The sequence below is a fragment of the Phytophthora sojae genome (assembly GCF_000149755.1).
Source record: "Phytophthora sojae unplaced genomic scaffold PHYSOscaffold_10, whole genome shotgun sequence".
Lineage (NCBI taxonomy): Eukaryota > Oomycota > Peronosporomycetes > Peronosporales > Peronosporaceae > Phytophthora > Phytophthora sojae.
The window spans coordinates 895,687-916,085 of record NW_009258124.1 but is presented as its reverse complement, the minus strand read 5'-3'; the positions used below and the strand labels follow the sequence as shown (position 1 = coordinate 916,085).

Here is a 20,399-nt window from a genome sequence, read left to right as displayed (position 1 = left end):
CTCTGAAATGGAGCGGTCTTCGGCATCGTTAAAACGACAACTGCAACGTGGTGGCGGAGGCCTTGCGATGGCTCTAATTATTCTATTTAGCTGTGTGCACTCTATTGTCAATTTCTTGTGCAGGGTACCAGCAACCACGTAGGCGAAGCTTTACCGCCCCCAAAGTTCCAGCAGGGTTCGCTGAGCTCGCTTCGGTTGTGCTGGAGGCTGCTTCTGCTTCTTGCGGTGTAGTTTGATGCGCCGCTTTTGCTGTGGTTGATCTTCGTGTGCGTCTTGCGGTTCCTGTTGTGGCTGTTGCTGAGCAGCAGGGGTCTCGTGGACAGGGTGCAGTCGCGGTTCGGTGCTACGCCGCGTGCACTGAGGTGAACCTTTTTGCGTATCCGCTGTGGAGACTCGCCTGCGCCTTGGCGATGAAGGGCGCGGTGCTAGTGCCGACTCGTTACCTCGAACGCGGTAGGCAAAACCTTCTGGCTGCTCAACAAACCCACTCCAGTTCGCCCATTCCGTCTTCGTAGCTGCTTCAGATGAATCACTCTTTGGGGCCAACTGGAGCTCAAACGGCTTCGTCGATTCTGCAGTGGTTTCTCGTTGCCGGGGTCCTGTGCGTTGGCCCCGTTCTCCACCAACCTGCCAACAGCGCACTGTACCATCATCCGAGCAAGACGCTAGTTGGGTGAAGTCGTGAGAGCTCCAAGCAACTCCATTCACCTCGCTCAGGTGGCCCTTTAGCGCGAAGCATGGTGCACGTTGCTCGACGCCGAGAGCGGACCTCGATGCCGATAGGGAACCATCAAACGAAGTACTTACACGCGCGTCCCACAGGTACACGACACTGTCCGCGGATGCTCCAGCAATGAAATTTCCATCCGGACTGAACGTTGCTCTGTTGTAAAACGAAGTGGCTTGGTGCCCGGTGCAGCGAAGAACCGTTCTAGCGTCGTGTTGCTTTTGTCCAATGTCAATCACAGCCAGCGAGTCGCTCAGCACGTTAACAAGAAGGCGAGACGCACCTCCTACCCCACCCTTACGGAAGGTTAACGACGAAATACCACGGCGCGAACCTTCACGCGTCGAGCACGAGATCTCACGAGTCGGCACCGGAGCTTTAACCGCCGCCTTCTTCTTGCCACGGCCACCAGTTGAAGAGCTCGACCCAACACGTCGGACATCCCAGAACTTTATCACTGCATCCACTGCACCTGCCGTGATGATCTCATTCCCTGTAGCTCCAAACTCCACACACGTAACACTGCGTGGCGACGACGTCGACGGCGGAGCAGCACCACGCCGTCTTCTCTTCTGAATCGGCGACGTGAAGCTCACATTCGGCGACGAGGCTCTGGACGAAGTCGGCTCTGCATGCACGTTCTCCAGTGCAGACACGGGTTTACCCGGCGCGCGCGTATCCCAGAGCAACACATTCCCATCTCGTCCACCTGAAGCAAACACGTGAGCACTATCCGGAGCCTGGCGGACACATTTCACACTCATATCATGCCCTGTCAGCGTCGAGACGGGCGTAACCTCCGTCCCAGAGCTGCTTCCGGCCGTCTCCACGTCCCAAACTCGAACCTGCAGGTCCCCAGCTGCCGTGAGCACTTGAGCGTCGTCCTGCGTCCACATGACGTCGAAGATGGCGTTGTCATGGCCCACCCAGCGGCTTTTTCGACGTCCAACAGCGACATCCACGATCCCCACGGCCCCCTCCTCGTCCACAGCCGCTAATAGAGGCTTGTTATACGCGTATGAGACTTGGAAGGCCGGCCCGGAGGGCAGGAAGCCTGTGGTTTGGCCGTTAATCGGCACTTCGGGCCCATCTCCGAGCGCCAGGACGCGTTGCGGCGGACAGTTTAGCGTCGAGAGGAGCGAGAACTGGATCGAGCTGCGTTGCAGAGAGACAGAGGAGATGTTGGATCTGATGGGAGGCGCGTCGTTGAGGCGCCGAGAGGGCCGGTGGCGCGCCCCCGAGGCGCCGAGCTGCAGCCTCGCGAGCTGCTGCGCGAGATTCGCCATTATTGATTGTGGGACCTTTTTCGATTCGACACCAGTCGTATGAATGCCTTGAAGTGAGTATATGCAATAGTGGACGTAAGGTAAATGGAGTTAAAAGATTGCTGCATGTAATGTATTATACACCATGTTGAAGTTACATGTACCCATCTCGTTCAGTTGCCATTTTGTCATGCGGGCTTGACCCGGGTTGGCGGGCCTTGCGGCCCGCCAGCCGCCGCCACCCGAAGGGCGGCCCCGCGCCGCCAGCTAGGAATAGATCTAAGAAAAGTTACTAAAAAAAAAGATGGCAGCGAGTGCAGCTCGTGCTGCAATACGAGATGCGATCGCAACGAAGAGCTTTCCTCCTGCAATAGCGTACCCCGAAAAGCAGAGGAACGCAATGCTATCGGCTTGGTTCAACCTGCCTACGATCACGTGGGTTCCAGAGGTGTTGAATGCAGGTCGATCTCCTGTTTGTACCACAGAAGGATGTAAGTGCACGCCGAAGGTAAAGGAATATCTGCAGCGAACTGTCCATGATGTCGAACACAAAACCATTTTGTATTATGCAAGGTACAAGTGCTCTACAGGACGATCGTTCTCTACAATTGATGATGCTTACCTTTCTTCATCGAAAGCGGTATTCCTTGCATTCCCGAATTTGTTGACTTACCAGACCGCAATCTCGTTAGATTTATTTGATCTAGTGTATGACAGCATGCTTACAACCAAGGGACTGGCGGGGGCTACAGACAACGTAACACGGCGCCGTCAGAAGCGCTATTATGCTTTGTTGGCTCGTGCACGTTGCGAGATTGAGAAACGAAAAGCTGCGGATACTGCTTATGCACCACCACTCTTGCAATCGGTCGAGCAGTACATGACTAACCATCTTTGTCTAGACAGCGAGGCGCTGCAAAAGGTATGGCTCTCACAAACGGAAGTGTGTAGTAGATTACTCGAAGCCCAAATGGCCGGCTCACAATGCGAAAAGGTTATCAGAGTAGATCACTCTCAAAAATTCTGTAGCAAGTTGAAAGTTTTCGGATCTGACGGAAGCAAAGAGCAAGCTTCAAGTGTGCGTATGTTGCTTCTTGTACAGAACGAAATAGGTCAAGTAGTTACAAGAGGTCTAACGCGTTCCGAGAACCACGAAGAAACAGAAGCTATTTTACAGTGTGTTGCCGATAAGCTAGCGGTCCATCCGGCAGAGAAGCGGTTCTGTGTGTGTGACCACGCTAATGGGATGCGCAGCCTTATAAAAAAAAACTCTTTGGAGATTCGGTCGCGGTGAAACAGGACCCTTTTCACGTCATTCAGAGGCTCACGGAAAAAAAATTCTGATCAAGCTCAGCGAGGCTGGCTCGCGAAGCGACTTTCGGCAGCAATCTACGACGTAGACAGAAAAATTCGATCGCCAAGTGCAACAGCAGAAAAATTTGCGGAAGCTGCCTCTAGTGTGCCAACATCAAGTATTCGTGTATCTACCAGCGAATGGGAGGGCTGTGTCAACAGCAATCTCGAGCAGATTAGGCAAGGAGACCTTTTTGTTGAGGAGAGTGACTACAGTGACGGTGGCAGTACGGTGCGAGTGGTGTCTACAAGTCAACTTGAAGCGATTCATTCAAAGTTGAGAAAACTTCTGGATCGGGTGCTTTCGATCGAGGTTGGGCTGCGTATCCTGGATATCTTCCTGTTACAGGTTAGTTTTCTTGCAGGAGATTTTTTTACTGGACGGTATGTTAACCCTTTCATTATGGTTGTGATACTAGCATAATGTCAAGGTCGGAGCCAAGTTTAGGCGGAATCATGAATTTAATGCGGTTGACTTCATAACACTGAGTCGCAGTGCTGTCTTAGGCGAATCAGGAACAATGCCGTGGCATTGTTCCTGATTCGCCTCAGCTAGAGTACGTCAACGTACTGCTAGCAACTCGTCCAGGCCCGGTTAGCTTGCGGCACAAGTATAGACCCGGTGGCGGCTCCTGTTCACCGCCCACGGGAAGCACTTTACGACATGATCCCACTTCAAGCAGAGCGAGCAGAAGGAACCTTGCTGCGAGATGACACAACACAGACCGATATTCAGAAGCTGCTGTTTGCTTCAAGGCATGGACGTAATGAGCTGAGTCAACAAGATTTTGTCGAAAACCTTGGTTTGGAAGCTGAATATGACAATCCCGCTGAGTTTTCAGCTCACGAGTTTGCCCTGCTAAAGTTACTGCGTGCAGAGCAGCTTGCGGCTAAGATTGCTAAGTGGGAATCCTGCGAAGTTGTCGCTACGGTACTATACAACACTGCTGTCAGACGGCTCGACAACCCCAATCTGGACATTAAGAAACGAGGCTTCCGTGCCATTGCTCGCAGACTTGCTGTAATCGACTCGCAACTTAAGCAGCCTTCAGCGAAGGTGGTATCCAGTGTCTCTCGCATGCTCGTATTGAAAGGATCCACTAAGCTCGATGATGAAACCAATTTGCCGAAAGAAAAGACTGCAGGAAGAACTGTTCCAGCTACTTCGATTACCGGTCGGTATTAAGCACGTCAAGCAAGTCTACCGCTCCGTGCACGATTTTGCCGCCTACACATGCTCGGGAATTAATCAGAAGAGTGATGAATTTCTGGAGCGACGCTGGGATTCTTTGCGCCGGTCCGTAAGCTACAAGCGTCGCAGAGATGAAGGTGTCGAACTCAACACTTCTTCGTGTAACTCCATCCAACCTCCAAACGCCTACACTGCACCTTAAGCTACAGCTTTCGGCTTCAACGTCAACGTCCGACTCAACCACCACCATCGTCAATCTGAGATCCAATCGCTGTCGAAGTGTCTAGCAGGACATGACTCGTGTACATGTTGACGCGCGGAAAATAACGGCGTTTGGATATTACACCTCGGGCAAACGCGACATCGGACACCTGGAACGAGCACCACGCTTGACTAGGAAGAATAAACTGAAGTCGCGAGATGGTTCTCGTCTGCAAGCGCAGGGAGGACATGTTATTGACAGCCGTCTCGCAATGATCACGTCATGTGATGTGGTGTACACCATGTTGAAGTTGTCCGGTGGACCCTTCTCTCCAGACCCAGTCGTCCGGTCGTCGTGAGAAGATACTGCGCGTTTCAGCGCGCGCTGACTGGGCTGACTCCTTGCTCCGCGGGCACAGTGGCGCGGCTCCGGCCATAAAGCGCCGGGCTCCAGGCGCCGAGCTCGTGGAGGCGGCGCGGCGCCACGCACGCAAGCACGCTCGGGCGGGCAACGGCACCAGGGGCACTGGCTCACGGCGGCCGGCAAAATCCACATTGAATTCCTTTTTTTGGAACCTTAGCGGGTCTAAGATCTTTTCGCAGATAACGGGTACTTACGCTCTCTCTCTCTCTCTTGCCCCTTGACTCAGTAGCACGCAGAGCTTCACGCAGTCCCTCTCGCCGACGACGACGGGGAGCAGCAGCAGACTATCCCATGACGCCTATCATACATGTAAATGCACCAAAGAGCAAGAGGCAACGTAGCCAGCCGCTCGCAACAGTTACCCGGAGATCCAGATAAATATTTATCACATTAGTCGAGCGCTGCAATGATCTTTGCAAAGACCCCGCGACGCCGTTCCCATTGGCTGAAAACACGCTGAAAATCTTTTCATTGGCTCAAACCGCGCCGCCCTAAATGTGGAAGTTTTTTTCCCTCGAAGATTTTCTTGGCCTTGAAGGGATGCGGCACAACGCAGAATGCTCGGCGAGAGAGATCGCAGTCCCTTCCCGGCCGCGGACGACGCCATGGGACCCCCGTCGACGCCGCTCTTCAGCCCACTGGAGACCACGAGCTACCCACTGTTCGGCGCCAAGGAGGAGCCCAGCGACACCCGGCGCGCGTCGCTCGTAGCAGCCACGCAAGAGGAGCCCGAGCAGGAGTTGAATGACTCTAATGAAGCCAAGCTGGTGGCTACACCCGAGCAGCCCAAGAAGCCCGAGGTGCACGTGATCAAGCGGCGCAACGTGGGCGTGCCCAAGTTCCTGCGCTTCCTGTTCCAGATCCTGGAGGTGGAGGACCCGGACATCATCACGTGGTCGCACGAGGGCACGGCGTTCCAGATCATCCAGCCCGAGGAGCTGGCCAGCCAGATCCTGCCGCGCTACTTCAAGCACAACAAGGTCTCGAGCTTCCAGCGGCAGCTCAACTACTTCGGCTTCAAGAAGTGGACCAAGACGCAGACCAACATCTGCACCTTCAGCCACCCCTTCTTCCTGCGCGCGGACAAGGACCGGATGAAGCTCATCAAGCGCAAGGAGAGAGCCAACCCGGCCGTCATGTCGGCGGCCATGGCGGCGACCATCAAGAGCAACCCCATCGACCTCATGAATCAGATGCACGCCCAGCAGCAGGCGCGAGCGCAGGCGGACGCGCAGCAGTTTGAAGCGCACGACTTGGCCGAGGCACGCAGCCAATTGCCGACGCAACAGGCGCTCAAGAGGCAGAAGTCCAACACACTGTCAGGCGCGACCGTGACGTTCCTGAACTCAGCTGCTGCTGGACGTCGTCATTCGACGGGAATGCTTCCTGGATCGGAGGCTTATGGCTTGGCTGCGGCGGCGGCCGCTGCCCATGCAGCAGCCCAAGCGGCGTCGGCGGCTTCCTTACCTGGACGGAAACGGGCTGGGACACCTGCCGAGCAGGAGTTTGAGCTGGAGATGGAGGCTCGGAACGATTCCGTTGCCAACGCTTCAACGGCACAGCAACAGATGCTGTATTTGAGGAAGGTTGCTGAGGCGAAGGAGCTATCGCAGCGGTATCCCTACCAACCACTTGGAGGGAAGAGGCAAAGTCTTCCTCATGTGTTGCCGCCTGGGTTTGGAGACTCCATAGGTATGGGGATGAACTTGAACATGCCTGGGATGGGGGGTGGAAGTAGTGGGGGCTTCGGGCCTCCTAGAAGTGCGATTAACCTCGGACGACGCAGAAGTGACCAGCTCCTGACAAACTACAATCCTGGAGTCAACGGCGGCAAACCGTTGTCAATCAGCCAGATCGAAGCGTTCATGTCTTCTTCTACAACGTCGTCGTCGTCGCACCAGACGATCTTTGCCTCTACTGTCAAGGCCGATGCGTCGATTGTACTCCCGATTTCGTCCAACTCGGTTGCTCAAGATGTTTATCCACTGCAGCAGCAACGACAAGCTCCGCAACAGCAGCAATACCGACCTCAAATGAACCGGCAGCCCAACATCTACGGCGGAGGATCTGGATATGAGCCGGTGAGCATCAAGGGTGGGTCAGGCAACGGGTGGACGAGCACCATCAAGACCGAGACCTGCAGGGGGTGGCCAACCACCGTGAACGTCAACTCCTCGTCTTCTGTTGCCGCGTCATCATACCCGCCCCAGCAGCAGAGTCACTCCATGATTTCACCGTTCAAGTTTGGAGACCCCATTCCGTCGCAGAACATGATGCCGACCTTTGAGAGTAACATCGGCACTATAGGCTATCCACACCCGCGGTCAAGCGTCGAACAAAAGCCCCAACAACGGCTAATGATGTCCCAGCCGCAACAATTCCTGCCACAACGGATACCGTCACACCAGCAACAGCAGCAACCGCAGCAGCAGGAGGAAGAGCAGTCGGATCACGAAGAGGGGGGCAGAGACTACATCGATGTCCTGCTGGAAAGTGCAGGGCTCGACGATAATCTGCCCCCGCAGACCTCCTCGACTCTGACTTCGGAATCGTGGAACGAGCCGAGTTATGTCAATACGCAGCATGGGCCTTCAGGTTCTGGGTCTTCAGGCCCCTACAGCTTCATGCAACAGCAACCGCAAGGCCAGCAACAACTGCAGTTGTCACCTATGGGAGGTATGCCTCACCATCCGAACCAGCGATTTTAGGTGCCACATCAGCGCGCTTCCTCGAAGATCAGCAGTACGAGAGAATATTGCACAGAATTCCGAGATCCCAGCCAGCAACAATTGCGCGTGGCCCACCAGTAAGGCCCGATGGCACCAAGCCGGGCTGGTCAGCAGGGAAGCCAGCCTCCTTCCTGTGAGTTCCTTCATATCTTTGTATGCATGTGCAGAGCTGACGTAGAGTAGCAAGCGTCTTCATCGCCAAGAACCCCCATCAAGACAAACCTCCCCACGTCAAGACTCCAAGGTGGTGGGTTTACTGACCCACTGCGTGATACGAGGAGAGAGAGACGTCGTAGTGTTAGAAATTCTACAGTGAAGTGCCTTTGACAAGACGAAGGGGACGACAGTAAAATGACAACCAACAAGTAGTGGATTCTGGACAGTGAACGCCCCTGTCAATTATCTATCGCCCTCGTCGAGTGAAATCTTGGCCTCGGTGAGCGCATCGACAGCCCATTGAGGGTAGTCCCGGTTCGGGAACTGCTGCAGCATGAAGTTGCGCACGAACTCCTCGAACTTCTCGTCGATGATAGACTGACGCAGTCGACGCATGAGATTCAGCATGTACGTAACGTTGTGGTACGTGATGAGGTGCGCGCCGATACTGCCCGTGGTCTCCTCCGGATCGCCGAACGTCTCCTCCTTCTTCAGCAGCACGCGCAGGTATGCGCGCGAGTATTTCTTGCACACGAAACACTCGCACGTGTCGTCGATGGGTCGCTCATCGTGCTCGCACTTGGCGCTTTTGAGCTTCAACAGCCCCGACGGGACAATGGCCGTACCAAATCTCGCCGTGCGTGTCGGGTACACGCAGTCGAACATATCCACGCCCAGCGCCGAGCACACCACCAGATCCAGCGGATACCCGACACCCATGAGATACCTCGGCTTGTTCTCCGGCAACTGAGCAGTGCATTTGGCTACCACCTTCCAGAACGCCTCCTTGGACTCCCCTCCTGCCAATCCACCGATAGCGTAACCTGGCAAGTCCCGTTTAATGAGTTCACTTAAGCACTGGTCTCTCAATCCTCCTTCGCTTACATCCAGTCCTCCCTGGACGATACCGAACAAGTTCTGCTTGTCCGGATTGGCGTGAGCTTGAATACAGCGATCCAGCCACCGCACCGTGCGTTCGCAGGCCTCTTTGAACCGCTCGTCGTCGTCCGCGAGACTGGACACCACGTCGTCCAGGGCCATGATAATGTCCGCGCCGATGTTGTTCTGGTGGGCGATGGAGGCCTCCGGCGTCAGGATCATGGTGGATCCGTCCACGAAGCTCTCGAACTGCACGCCGTGCTCCGACACCTCGCAGAGTCTCGAGAGACTCACCATCTGGAAGCCGCCCGAGTCGGTCAGCAGGTTGCGCGGCCACTGCATGAACTCGTGCAGTTTGCCGGGCAATTGCGCCAACACGTCCGTGCCAGGACGCAACGCCAAGTGGTAGGTGTTGGCCAGGAAGATCTGGCAGTCCACGGGTTTCTCCTGCATTTGAGGAGTGGTGAGCCCCTTGATGGCCCCCTGAGTGCCCACGGGCATGAACACGGGCGTGCGGACCGGACCGTGAGGCAGCGTGAGTGTTGCCGCCCGCGCGCGGTGGTAGCGACCCAACACTTCGAAGGTCAAGGCGCTCGGCATCTTCATTTACGCTGTACGGTCCCGGATAATAGCGTTTGTGTGCTAGAAACCTGACATTGGCACCGTTGCATAATTGGCTCACAAGGGCGGGATGAAGGATCAAACGTGTATGTGTGAAGTTGAGTTGCTGCGGTTTGTTGCAATGGTTTTCTCTTTTTTCTCGTTTTTGATATTTGCAGGTTAATGATGCACACGGCGTAGGGTGTTGGGGCCGAGAGTGGCAAGACGGCAAACGTTCATTTTGGAGGGGATTTGCTGTCAATTGCAGCGTCGTGTGGCGAATAACCTGAAAAGAGCTATCGGTACTCAGCGACGCTGCAGTCTCTCACGACCTTCGCATGATGCAGTAGAGGGGGGATGAGGATCACAAGACGCAGACTAGAGCAAGCTTACTCCTCCTTGAAGTACTGCACGCCCTGGAACGTGCCCTCCTCACGCTGCTCGTCCCAGCGCTCCGTCTAATATTCAAAAATCAATGCAACACCGTCAGCAACATCATTCTCTAATCGTCTCTAACCGTTTAGGCTAGTGCTAACCCGGCAATGGATAAGGTGAGGAAAGGAGAACGTACCCAGGAGCTGGGGCAGAGCGAAGCGGCGTACTGGTGGTACTTCTTGCAAGCGTCCTCGTCGCCGTCGTTGTTCTTGAGGCACAGGACGAACTCGTTGTAGCGCGTCCAGCAGTGCTGCGCCTGGTTCTGGTTGGGGAAACGCGGGTCCAGCGGCGTGGTCTTGAGCTTGGCTTCTCCGGCGGGCATGGTGAACAACGGGCGGGGCTTGAGCAACTCGGGAGGGATTTCTGGCACTGAACGGGCGGACGGGGGCCGCAGGAACGGGGGGCGGTGGTGGCGAGACCACCGGGGCAACATGTTTTTGCGACCGAGATGGGGGTTTTGGCCAATGAGGAGGCCGCATTGGATTTTGGACGAATAGAGAGAGGGATCAGGACGGTTTATGGACCAATCGCGAGCAACAATTGGAATTGTAGCCAATCGCCGACAGCGCGTGTTTTTCAGAAACGTTACTTTTACAGAGCAGCTCCAAGTGTACAGTGATGACGCGGTACTTTTGAAAGGTTGCATAAAGTATCCACAGTCAAAAGCAAAGCGGAGCAGCACTAATGTTGCTTCCTATCCAGGGGCGTAACCAGAGCCTTTTTCTAGGGGGGGGGGGGGGGGGCACGGGTCTAGGCCAAAAAATAGTATGGATTATAGCATACAAAGCGAGGGGAAACCAAAAGTTAGGGGGGGGGGCACGCCCCCCCCCCCCCTAATCGGGCCTAGTTACGCCCCTGTAGAGCGACAGTGAGCTTTTCGGTGTGTGCCTATCGCAGACCAAACAGGATTATATCCGTGGTACGTCAGTCAAGTCAAAAGGTGACCCCTCTTGACACCTAACTGGTACATTGTCCTGAAACCGGTGTGACCCCGGTGCCGCACTGGGCCCGTTTATATGCGTGGGCAAGTTGAACTGGTAGAAAACCCATTACACCGGTACGGCCGCGGTGCCGCACTGCGTCCAAAAGGTTTATATGCGTGGGCAGATTGAACCGGTATGAGTCAGTAACATATACCAGTATCGAATAGTAGGAGTGAAGTAAAGTGAATGATTGAAGAGGACGAACTGCTGCAGAAGCATACAAAGGTAAACATTTTCATTTTCTACAAGCTACAAACAGATCTCGAGCAAGGTTCGTTTTATCACTGTGTATAAGCACTATCTACAGTTTTGGGGTGAATTACCGGGCAGACGCTGCGGCTGCGAAGCAGGCGCAGGAGATGCCCGTGGTTCGTAAAAACAAAAACTCATAATAATAGAAAGCGATTATACCAAAAACCTCCTATCCCAGCCTTCGCGGAGCCCTAGTATTGTAAGTGCGGTGAGCGAAAGATCAGAAAGCAACTGGTGCCACTATTGTACAGCTTTGAACGGGACGTTAGGTTCGCAGCAGCTCTTCAATCCTACGAGTGTAGCTCCAAGCTTCAAAATCTGAATTAACTTACATAACAAAATGTAAGTTAATTCAAATGGTCCGTACTAGCTGCTACATTTTTATAAATGTGTGGGCATCAGCGGTCAAGGCCGCTACAACTCAATATAGACCAGGGTTCAAGCTGGCTGCTTCGAAGCCACTGCTACTACAGTAGCAACACTGTGCCGTTAAAGGATCGTGCACTGATGAATTAAGAACTTCATCATGATTCTGATGCCGAGCTTACCAGTACAAGTGAGCCAGACTTCAAAACTATTGATTGAACACAACACATCTCCAACAGTGAGGGTCACTGTGAAAATGGCGAGGAATTGTGCTCCTCTTGCGGAGTGTAGTCGTTCGAAAGTGCATTCGATGTAAGCGTACATGAATGCTCCCGACCTCTACCTTTGACAAGCATTAGTCAGGTCTGTGCTAAGCTTAGCATGCCTTGTAATTCTCAACCCTCCAGTCAACACGTAGGCCAGAACAGCACCACGCCCACGTGCGCAAATGAAAGCCTTAGTTCGTGGCCGTTTCAAAATTAGCCAGCGCAAAACTCGCCGCAAGTTCTTCAAAAACTTAGGAAGCTACTCGTTTCACTTGCGTTCAGTATACCTCCCCGTTCCGCGCCACCCCATTGGCCCTCGCGAAATAAAGTCGGACCAAAACCCCGCAACGGACATCCCAAACCAACTTCTGAGTTTCCTGCTCCTTCGCGACCTTTTCCGCCGTCACTCCCCCACCTCCAACTGCAACTGCAGCACTTGCCTTCCCCTCCCTCCCGCTGCCCGTACAATGAGCGCCGTGGACGACGTGGCCGCGCGCATCCGCCGCCTGGAGGAGGCGCGCGCCGCCAAGATCTCGCAGCTCCGCGCGCTGCGGCGCGAGCTGCGCTACAACGCCGTGACGGGCGTGGACGAGCGCCTGGACTCGGGCCTGAGCGTCGCGCAGCTGGACGTCAAGGTGGAGGCCGGGCGCAACATGCTCTTCAAGGCGGGCTTCCTCTCGGGCCAGCGCGCATACGTGCGCGTGACGGCGGAGGTCGTGGCGGCCGCGGCGGTCAACAACGCCGACTCCGAACACTACAGTTATGGAGCAAAAGTGCACGGCCAAGCGGCCCGTGGGCTACACGCCACGCTGGAGCGAGGCGCTGATGTTCCAGGGCCTCCCCGCCGCTGTGGGGACGCTGAGAGTGGACGTGATGCAGGAGGAGCGGATCGGGGCGGACGAGGTGGTGGGCAGCGTCGTCATCCCATTGGCCAGTCTGCAGGACCAGCGGAAGCTGCAGAGGTGGCACGTGCTCAGGAAGCACGACAAGGACACAATAAGTGAGATTTTGTTCAGTTGCAGGTTCCAACGCTCGCCGGTAAGTTGGGCGTTTTTTTTTTGTTTTTACTTTTATTATGATTATTGAGGGGTATATTAATATTTTTTTATTTGGTGGTTGTAGATTTCGGCGCTTGAGTTGGAGCTGGAGTTGTTGCGGAACCAAACGAACGAGTTGCATTTGTTCGTGGGACGGCATCAGAATCTGGTGGTGGCGGAGAGTAGGAGCTTCAGTTCCTCCTTTTCGGCGCCTAAACCGCTGCAAGGGAAGGAGGTGGTGCCCGAGGAGACGCCGGAACGCTCGGCGTCTTCGAGGTTTTCAGCAGTGGCGTCATTCCCGCCGGCGATGCGGAAGCGGGAGTGTGTGGAGAACAACAGCACGAGTGGCAATGTGGAGATGCACGAAGCCCCGAGAGTCAAGAGGCAGCGCGTGGTGGATACCGAGAAGCAGGTGAACTCGCTCTCGGATCGCATTGCTAATTGGCTGCTACCAACGCCAGGATCGAACTCGACGACTCCTGCGGCTAAAGTGGACGCTGCACCACAGGCTGGTGCTTTCAGTGGAGAAGGTGCTGGCATGACGACGAGTCAGTTTTTCCCGTTCAAGCAACGACAAACTACGACGGCCCCGCGCCGACCAAGACGAACTACTGGTCGACCGCCTTCTGCACCTTTACAGAAGACGCCGTCGGCGCTGCAAGCGATTGAGAAATGGCTGTTCACGGACAAGGATGGCAACCCCCGTGAGCTGCCGTTCGGACGTCAGGCGCCGTCATATTAAACTAGTCTTGTGCTTAGACTTGCTAGCACTTGTATCCCGGGTGAGTTTGAGCGCACTTGTAATTATACATCCTCTCCTCATGAACCTCATTTTTTACAATAGAAAAACTAGGTTTTCTCTTTCTTCTTTCTAGGTCGCCTTGATCTATCTATCAACCTCTAAGAAGCCACGAAGAAAGACATTTTCCTGACGACGCGGAGATGACAAGTCTTGCGGTATGCAAGAAAACCGGCATGGCTGATGAATTCGAGGTCTACTGCGCAGTGTATCATCTGTCGATGATGATTACTGTGAAAACGAAGCTCAACGTGAACATGACGAGCGTGAGGAGTGCGGTTGGTGAAGAGCTACACGTCATTTCATATATTCCACCTCACCGAATTGGGTGAAGGCCGACTCAAAGTTGGACGGCTCCTTGTTGCGCGGACCTGTTAAAAAACGAGTCCGGTCAGACGGAATTTCCACTCCTTCGCAAGAGCTATCATCGTTGCTTCAGGATGGCTGGGACCAACCTGATCCGGCTCACATACTTGTGGAGCTACGTGCCCGATTCAAGTGACAGAAGTGCGATCCTAGTGTAGATGGTGACTCAATCTGATCCATGTCAACGCGGTACGTGCACTCGCACAAGAAACATGCGCGATTACGAGCAAAATCAAATGCCAGGTTGAAGCATACCACGATCATTAACGAAGTCTCGTTAGCATTATTCAAGAGAACCTGCACTAAAAGCGGTTGTTTGTCGGACAGCGGGGACTTTTTGAAGCTGCTCGACTGGAACGACTTCGACTGTGGACAGGTGAAGGATGCTCAAACGATTGGTGACGTCGTGGGCTTTACTGGTTCCCAGTTCTATGTGCGGAAAGGGGTTTTGTGTGGGTTGAGAATTTCAACAAGTTTTTGCAAGCGAAACTCGGCAAAACCACAGAGATATCTCCCAAGACGCACTCCATCTTGCTGGGGAGCCCTGGAATAGGCAAGAGGAGCATTTTGGCCTTGATATGCTTCTACTTGGCGGTCGTAGAGGAAATTCCAGTTGTGTGGCACCACGGAGATGAAAATATATGTTCTGTTTTTTTTACGAAGGCAATACTACGAATGGATGGATAGCGACCGATCCATTTTTAAATGGAATATTTAAAAAATATTCCTAGAGAGCGGGGTCGATTCATCTCGCTGTTGGTTTTGCCTTGACGGCTTGAATCAGAGCCAGACCGGGGATTTGGGACATTTCTTACACGCTGCTAGCGACCTCGGTGAAGTTTGTCAAGAAAGTCAAGGTTTCACCAAACAGGTAACAGACAAGTAGGAGGATCTGGCTGGGAAGCTCGTGAATCTGCACAATATTGATGTTGCCCGACGCTATTTTGTGTCAGGTGGAAGTCTTTACTTCCAGTAGATAGCTTGTCGATGCGCCTTTGTGGCGTCTCACCCCTCGCCTGGTGGCAGAACGCTAGCGTGTGCAGGTTGTCAACAGTTTTGTGACGATCTGAGACTGACAAGCATCATATTGGAGCTGAAGGAACACGCGAACAATTCGCGTTCGGTTTGCTGAGCGCTATGCTACCAGTATCATAATATGACATATTATGTACTTCGAAGTATCTAGCTACTATATCGAACCACAACGCACAACCGAATCACTGCATCGACAAAATCGCGACGGATGCTATGACAACACCGTGTGGCCATTGTGGTAAAATCAGAACAGAATTGCTGAGTCTGGATCAATCTGTTTGTTTTTCAAAAGATTTTTTATGCCCCTGCGAGGCGAGATTGAGCGTGCACATGACGCCGCCTGCAAAGGACGGGATGAAGATGATTCCACGGGCAGAAAAAGAGATCGATTTATTTTGTGGAGTGTTCGGTATGAGCGGAATGATTTCCCTTACGAAGAGGCTCAGCGAGAACGTTGACAGCGTGGTGAAGGCGCTTGCGGAAGAACTGGGGGCTCGTCATTTAGAACTGAACCTCTATTTGGCGCAGAAGACGGGGGAGAACAGGCAGACCGAGTGGATAGTGGCCGACGAGGAGCTGGACAAGCTCTTGTTAGGGGGGCTTCCGAAGGACGCCACTGGTACGCCGCCGTTTAAAAAACTGTAGCCGCCGACCAAATTACGAGATAAGTTTGGCCAGCACATACGTGATTCACGTACTCATTCCAGAAGAAGCAGAAGACCAGTAGTGCACCGTCATCGATTCTGAATGAGCTGAAGGCAAGCGCCAGGAAAAATGGAGACTTGCCGCAGAAAACAGAAGACTTCCTGAAGTTGTTCGACTGGAACGACGGTAATTGCGGGCAGCTGGTGGACATTAAAGCGATCGGTGACATCGTTGGGTTTACCGGTTCAAAGTTCTACGTGCGGAGGGAGATCCTGAGTGTGCTGAAGGCGTTCAGGGACGTATTCAACGAGAAGTTGTTCGAGGACACGAATGCGGACTTCGAGAAGCAGTTCATTTTCATGGGAAGTCCAGGAACGGGCAAGAGCTGCATTTTGGCGTTGATTTGCTTCTACCTGGCGATCGAAAAAGATGTACCGGTTGTATGGCACCGCCATCTTACGGAAGGAAAGGAAGACCCAGTTACGCGTTTGTTTGACCAAGGCAAGTACTACGAGTGGCGCGACCTTGACAGCGCCATCTTCACAGCCATCGATGAGTCGCAATCCAGTGACGCCGTTGCTGGTTTTGTATTGACGGCATGAATCAGACGCAGCTCCAGAATAAGAACCTTGGCACTAATTACACACTACTAACGACATCAGAGGAATTCGACTCGAGCGGCGAGGGCAGCTTAGACCAGGTGACCTGTCTGCTGCCGTACTGGAGAGAAGACGACTTGGAGGATTTGGCAAGGAAATCGAAATTGGACAACCCTGCTGGTCGGTAGTTCGTGTCAGGCGGAAACGTTCGTTTCTTTGTGATCCCGATTGGTGTGGCCAAGACGAAACTGCACGCTGCGTTCCTTAACATCAACACCGCAACGGCAGGCTGTCTACTGACTCCTAATGGAACTGACTTACAAGAACAGATTGACCGCATTCGCATGATGGGAGTACGTGACGCGACAGATCCGGAGCAGTACACTGACCCATTTTACTGGAGAGCGTTTGTTTCGTCGAAATTGGCGCTGAATACCTTGTTGACAATGATGGGACCCGACTTCTTCCATCAGTTCGTTCTGGGTGTTGCACGCGAACAGCTCTTCGACTCACAAGTACGCCAGCAACAAACGGTTGGAATATCCTATATGAAGTACGACAACTTGAATCGGATGACCAATATGGATCGTTGGCGCGACGTGATGCGTCTGGATATGGGAACGATAACATTTGGCCGGTCGTCTCGATCGGGCGAAGATCCAACCATCCAGCGCAAAGGTAAAACACTAGGAGAATACGCAGCAGTGATGGCGGAGTGGGCAGAAAACCCTGACATGATGGACTACTGGATCCCCGCGTCGATACGGAGGAGCGTTTTTGTTTGTTGCAGCTAACGATGGCCGAAACACACACGTGCAAGGAGAGTGTTCTGTCGGCATTTGCGAAGCCGTTTCTCGATGCGAACAAGAAAGTCTGTTATATGGCGCTTCTGTGTGGGGATGAAGATGATGAAAAAGACAAGAACACCAAAAGAATGGAGACATTCCGACTGAGTACTGTAGTGATCGAGAAAAAGAAGAAGACTGAAGTGGCTGGGAACGGGACGCCTCCAACCTTTCCGCTGTATGTCGCGACGTATAAACGGCTGTAACTTACAGTCTGTAAGTCGCCTATTCCGATCGATAATAGGGCCAGCCACCTATCTCCTCACTTCCACGATCTGCAGACAGTTTCAAAAGTCATTACTACGTGCACATTGGCTCACATGCCTGTTTCTTCTTCATGCCGCTATCATTCTCTGACTTTGCTCGCCTACTCGAACAACCGCCAACAAATGTCACCCATATTGTCAGCAGCTTCATCGTCTGAACTCCGGCGGACTATTGGGCACCCATGGGTGAAACAACCAACGCCCTACGTGAAACCTGAGAGAAGTGGTGCTGTTCAAAGTTCATGAGCATTTTGCAATCTCATAGGCTATGAGTCATAGCCGTTCTGTGATTACCTTGGTTATACATTTCATGCTCTTTACTATCTCCCCTTCGTACATATCTTAACCCTTTGAGTACCACCCAAGTGATCGTTGTAGTTTTGGCGGAGGCGGAAGCCGACTTCTTGGTCTCCTTCACGACAGCCGCGCGCTCGAGCAGCACCCGCTCGTAGTCGTACGGCATAACGCGCATGAACTTGGTCACCGAAGCGTCCCAGTGCGTGCGCTCGAGGTGCTTGGTGATCAGCGCCTTGACCTCATGGATCTCGGCAGCCGACGCCGTCTCAGTCAGCGGGGCCACGCCCACCATGCCCATGTTGCACTTCTTCTGGAAGCTGCTGTCCTCGTCGAAGGTGTACGCGATACCGCCAGACATACCGGCCGCGAAGTTGCGTCCGGTGGGGCCCAGGACGACCACGCGGCCGCCCGTCATGTACCCGCAGCCGTGGTCACCCACGCCCTCCACCACGGTCTTCACACCAGAGTTACGCACGCAGAAGCGCTCGCCGGCCTTGCCCGAGAAGTACGCCTCACCGCTCGTACAGCGTTGCCGACAATCACGTTCTCCGGGTTAGCGCGCTCCGAGAAGTCCGGGCTCGGGTACACCGCCTCCTCCGGTGCCCACGTAGTCGTTCGAGTCGCCCTCCAGGTCGAGACGAACACCCTTGGCCAGACCGAAGGCCAGACTCTGGCCGCCGTGGCCCTTGAGCTTCAGGTGGACCGTGCCGTCGGGGAGACCCTGCTCGCCGTAGCGCTTGCAGATCTCGTGCGACAGCGTGGCGCCGAGCGTACGGTCCAGGTTGGTTGCAACGTCATCGATCACCACCGGGGTCTTGCTCTCGAGCGCATCCTTCGCCTTGGCGATCAGACGCATGTCGATGCACTTCTCAACCTCGTGCTCCTGCTCCATCTCCTTCTTCACACCAGCGCCCTCGTTCAGCGTGCTGGCGTTGATCAGGAGCGGGGACAGGTCCAGCTTGCGGCTCTTGTAGTGCAGCGCGTCCTGGTTCACCTTGAGCAGGTCGGCACGGCCAATCAAGTCGTCCAGCTTGCGGAAACCCAGGCGACGCATGTAGTCCTGCACCTCCTCAGCCAGCATGAACATGAAGTTCACCACGTGCTCAGGCTGGCCCTGGAACTTCTTACGCAGCTCAGGGTCCTGCGTGGCGACGCCAACGGGGCACGTGTTCAGGTGGCACTTGCGCATCAGCGATCAGCGGGCCGGTCGCGAAGCCGAACTCCTCAGCACCGAGCAGAGCAACAACCATCACATCGCGACCAGTCTTGAGCTGGCCGTCCGTCTGCAACAACTTCTCAAGAATAATACATTACGACTACCCTTGATGTTTTGATCGATTTACCAATCAGTTTGATTTCTATCAATCAATTATGAGTCATTTATTTGCGTCAACGTTAGTTTTGATTTTTCTCCAACGCGATCATGAGCTACAACCACGATGGATGTCCCGCCGGATACAATGCGTCGAGAATAAGGCGCTGCGAAGACTATCAAGGGCGCTACGACTCTGAAATGAGCACTCGCAGCACCAGCGATCGCATGCCCACGGGATACAGTTACGAGCGTGATGCCTACGACTGCCGCACCGCTGGACATCCGTCGGAGTACAATAGCTCAGAATTGGGCGAAGATCGTCGAGGGATCCAACACCCAGAAAGGTACATTTCTAGTCAAAATGACGTCCGCAGTGCGTACGACTTCCGCACCGGGTCTAAATGCTCCACCGACTCAGGCGCATCTAGCTCAGGGTCGAGACGTCAACACCTCCAGGAGGATCCAGGCTACGGGAGGAACACTCACAGCTACAACAAAGACGACCGCAACTGCAGCTCCAGGGTTGGTGTGGAAGCACACACCGCCGGCCACGGGTCGAGCTCGGGTTCGAGGCGCCACGATGGGTGTTTGCGGGAGGACCGCAAAAGACGGAATAAAAGTACTGGTCTCGGGGCGCCGCGCAAGTTGTCCTATCTTCAGAAATTGATGCAATTTGCCGGACAGCGGCGAGATCATGAATTTGTTCAAGTGGACTGACACTAATTGCGGACAAGTGAAGGACATCCACTCGATCGGCTCCATCGTTCACTTTGGCGGTTCTAACTTCTACTTGCACCACGAGACTGTGCGTGTGCTGGAGAATTTCAAGCACTTTATGGATGTGAAGCTCGGCGTCAAGACTGCAGAAAACCCCAAAGAGCAGTTCATTTTCGTGGGTAGTCGAGGAATCGGTAAGAGCTGCCTTTTGTCGTTGATTTGTTTCTACTTGGCCGTCGTGAAGAAGGTGGTTCCGCGTTGGAGGTGACTGGCCAGTCACGCGGTTCCTTGATCAAGGCAAATATTACGAGTGGATCGACGTGGACAACAAAATATACGACAACCTCTGCCACCTCAGAAGCGGGGTCGATCAGTCGCGCTCCTGGTTTTGCCTCGACGGATTGACTCAGCTGGATGTCAAGAAGCGCGATTTAACCGCTTTTTATACTGTCCTAGCAGTCTCTGGACAGTTTCAGAGAAATGGTGAACGCGCCGCTAAGCAGGTGACGTGTCTTGTTCCATACTGGAGACAAGAGGACTTGGAGGATTTGGCTGGAAACTCGGAGAGCTGAACAAGAGCGATGTCGCCAGTCGGATTTCCGTGTCAGGAGGAAGTGTTCGTGACTTCGTGCTTCCAGAGCAGTATGCTA

General features: G+C 53.9%; 7 protein-coding genes across 7 annotated transcripts; 4 read left to right on the top strand and 3 right to left on the bottom strand.

Moving 5' to 3' along the window:
- Positions 1–150: 150 nt before the first annotated feature.
- On the bottom strand, positions 151–2,013 carry PHYSODRAFT_525602 (hypothetical protein; the record flags this gene model as incomplete). The annotated part of the gene is made up of 1 exon (XM_009537175.1): positions 151–2,013. One exon carries the CDS (start codon positions 2,011–2,013, stop codon positions 151–153), a length of 1,863 nt encoding a protein of 620 aa, XP_009535470.1.
- A 4,024-nt stretch (positions 2,014–6,037) lies between these two features.
- PHYSODRAFT_406348 (hypothetical protein) lies at positions 6,038–6,286 on the top strand (the record flags this gene model as incomplete). The annotated part of the gene is made up of 1 exon (XM_009537174.1): positions 6,038–6,286. A coding segment is annotated over one exon (249 nt), but the record flags the coding sequence as incomplete, so codon positions are not given.
- Positions 6,287–7,332: 1,046 nt separating this feature from the next.
- Positions 7,333–10,317, bottom strand: PHYSODRAFT_355889 (hypothetical protein). The gene is made up of 2 exons (XM_009537173.1): positions 10,098–10,317; positions 7,333–9,984 (listed from the first exon to the last, which is right to left on the bottom strand). The coding sequence occupies exon 2, from the start codon at positions 9,530–9,532 to the stop codon at positions 8,291–8,293; it is 1,242 nt and encodes a 413-aa protein (XP_009535468.1). The 5' UTR covers positions 9,533–9,984; positions 10,098–10,317; the 3' UTR covers positions 7,333–8,290.
- A 1,933-nt stretch (positions 10,318–12,250) lies between these two features.
- On the top strand, positions 12,251–13,340 carry PHYSODRAFT_355887 (hypothetical protein; the record flags this gene model as incomplete). The annotated part of the gene is made up of 2 exons (XM_009537172.1): positions 12,251–12,866; positions 12,951–13,340. Coding segments are annotated over exons 1-2 (666 nt in total), but the record flags the coding sequence as incomplete, so codon positions are not given.
- A 2,055-nt stretch (positions 13,341–15,395) lies between these two features.
- PHYSODRAFT_305708 (hypothetical protein) lies at positions 15,396–17,103 on the top strand (the record flags this gene model as incomplete). The annotated part of the gene is made up of 4 exons (XM_009537171.1): positions 15,396–15,684; positions 15,864–16,292; positions 16,373–16,410; positions 16,498–17,103. 4 exons carry the CDS (start codon positions 15,396–15,398, stop codon positions 17,101–17,103), a joined length of 1,362 nt encoding a protein of 453 aa, XP_009535466.1.
- Positions 17,104–17,679: 576 nt separating this feature from the next.
- On the bottom strand, positions 17,680–18,906 carry PHYSODRAFT_305707 (hypothetical protein; the record flags this gene model as incomplete). The annotated part of the gene is made up of 2 exons (XM_009537170.1): positions 17,680–18,228; positions 18,304–18,906. The coding sequence occupies 2 exons, from the start codon at positions 18,904–18,906 to the stop codon at positions 17,680–17,682; spliced, it is 1,152 nt and encodes a 383-aa protein (XP_009535465.1).
- A 782-nt stretch (positions 18,907–19,688) lies between these two features.
- PHYSODRAFT_288626 (hypothetical protein) lies at positions 19,689–20,399 on the top strand. Its single transcript, XM_009537169.1, has one exon. The coding sequence runs from the start codon at positions 19,727–19,729 to the stop codon at positions 20,015–20,017; it is 291 nt and encodes a 96-aa protein (XP_009535464.1). The 5' UTR covers positions 19,689–19,726; the 3' UTR covers positions 20,018–20,399.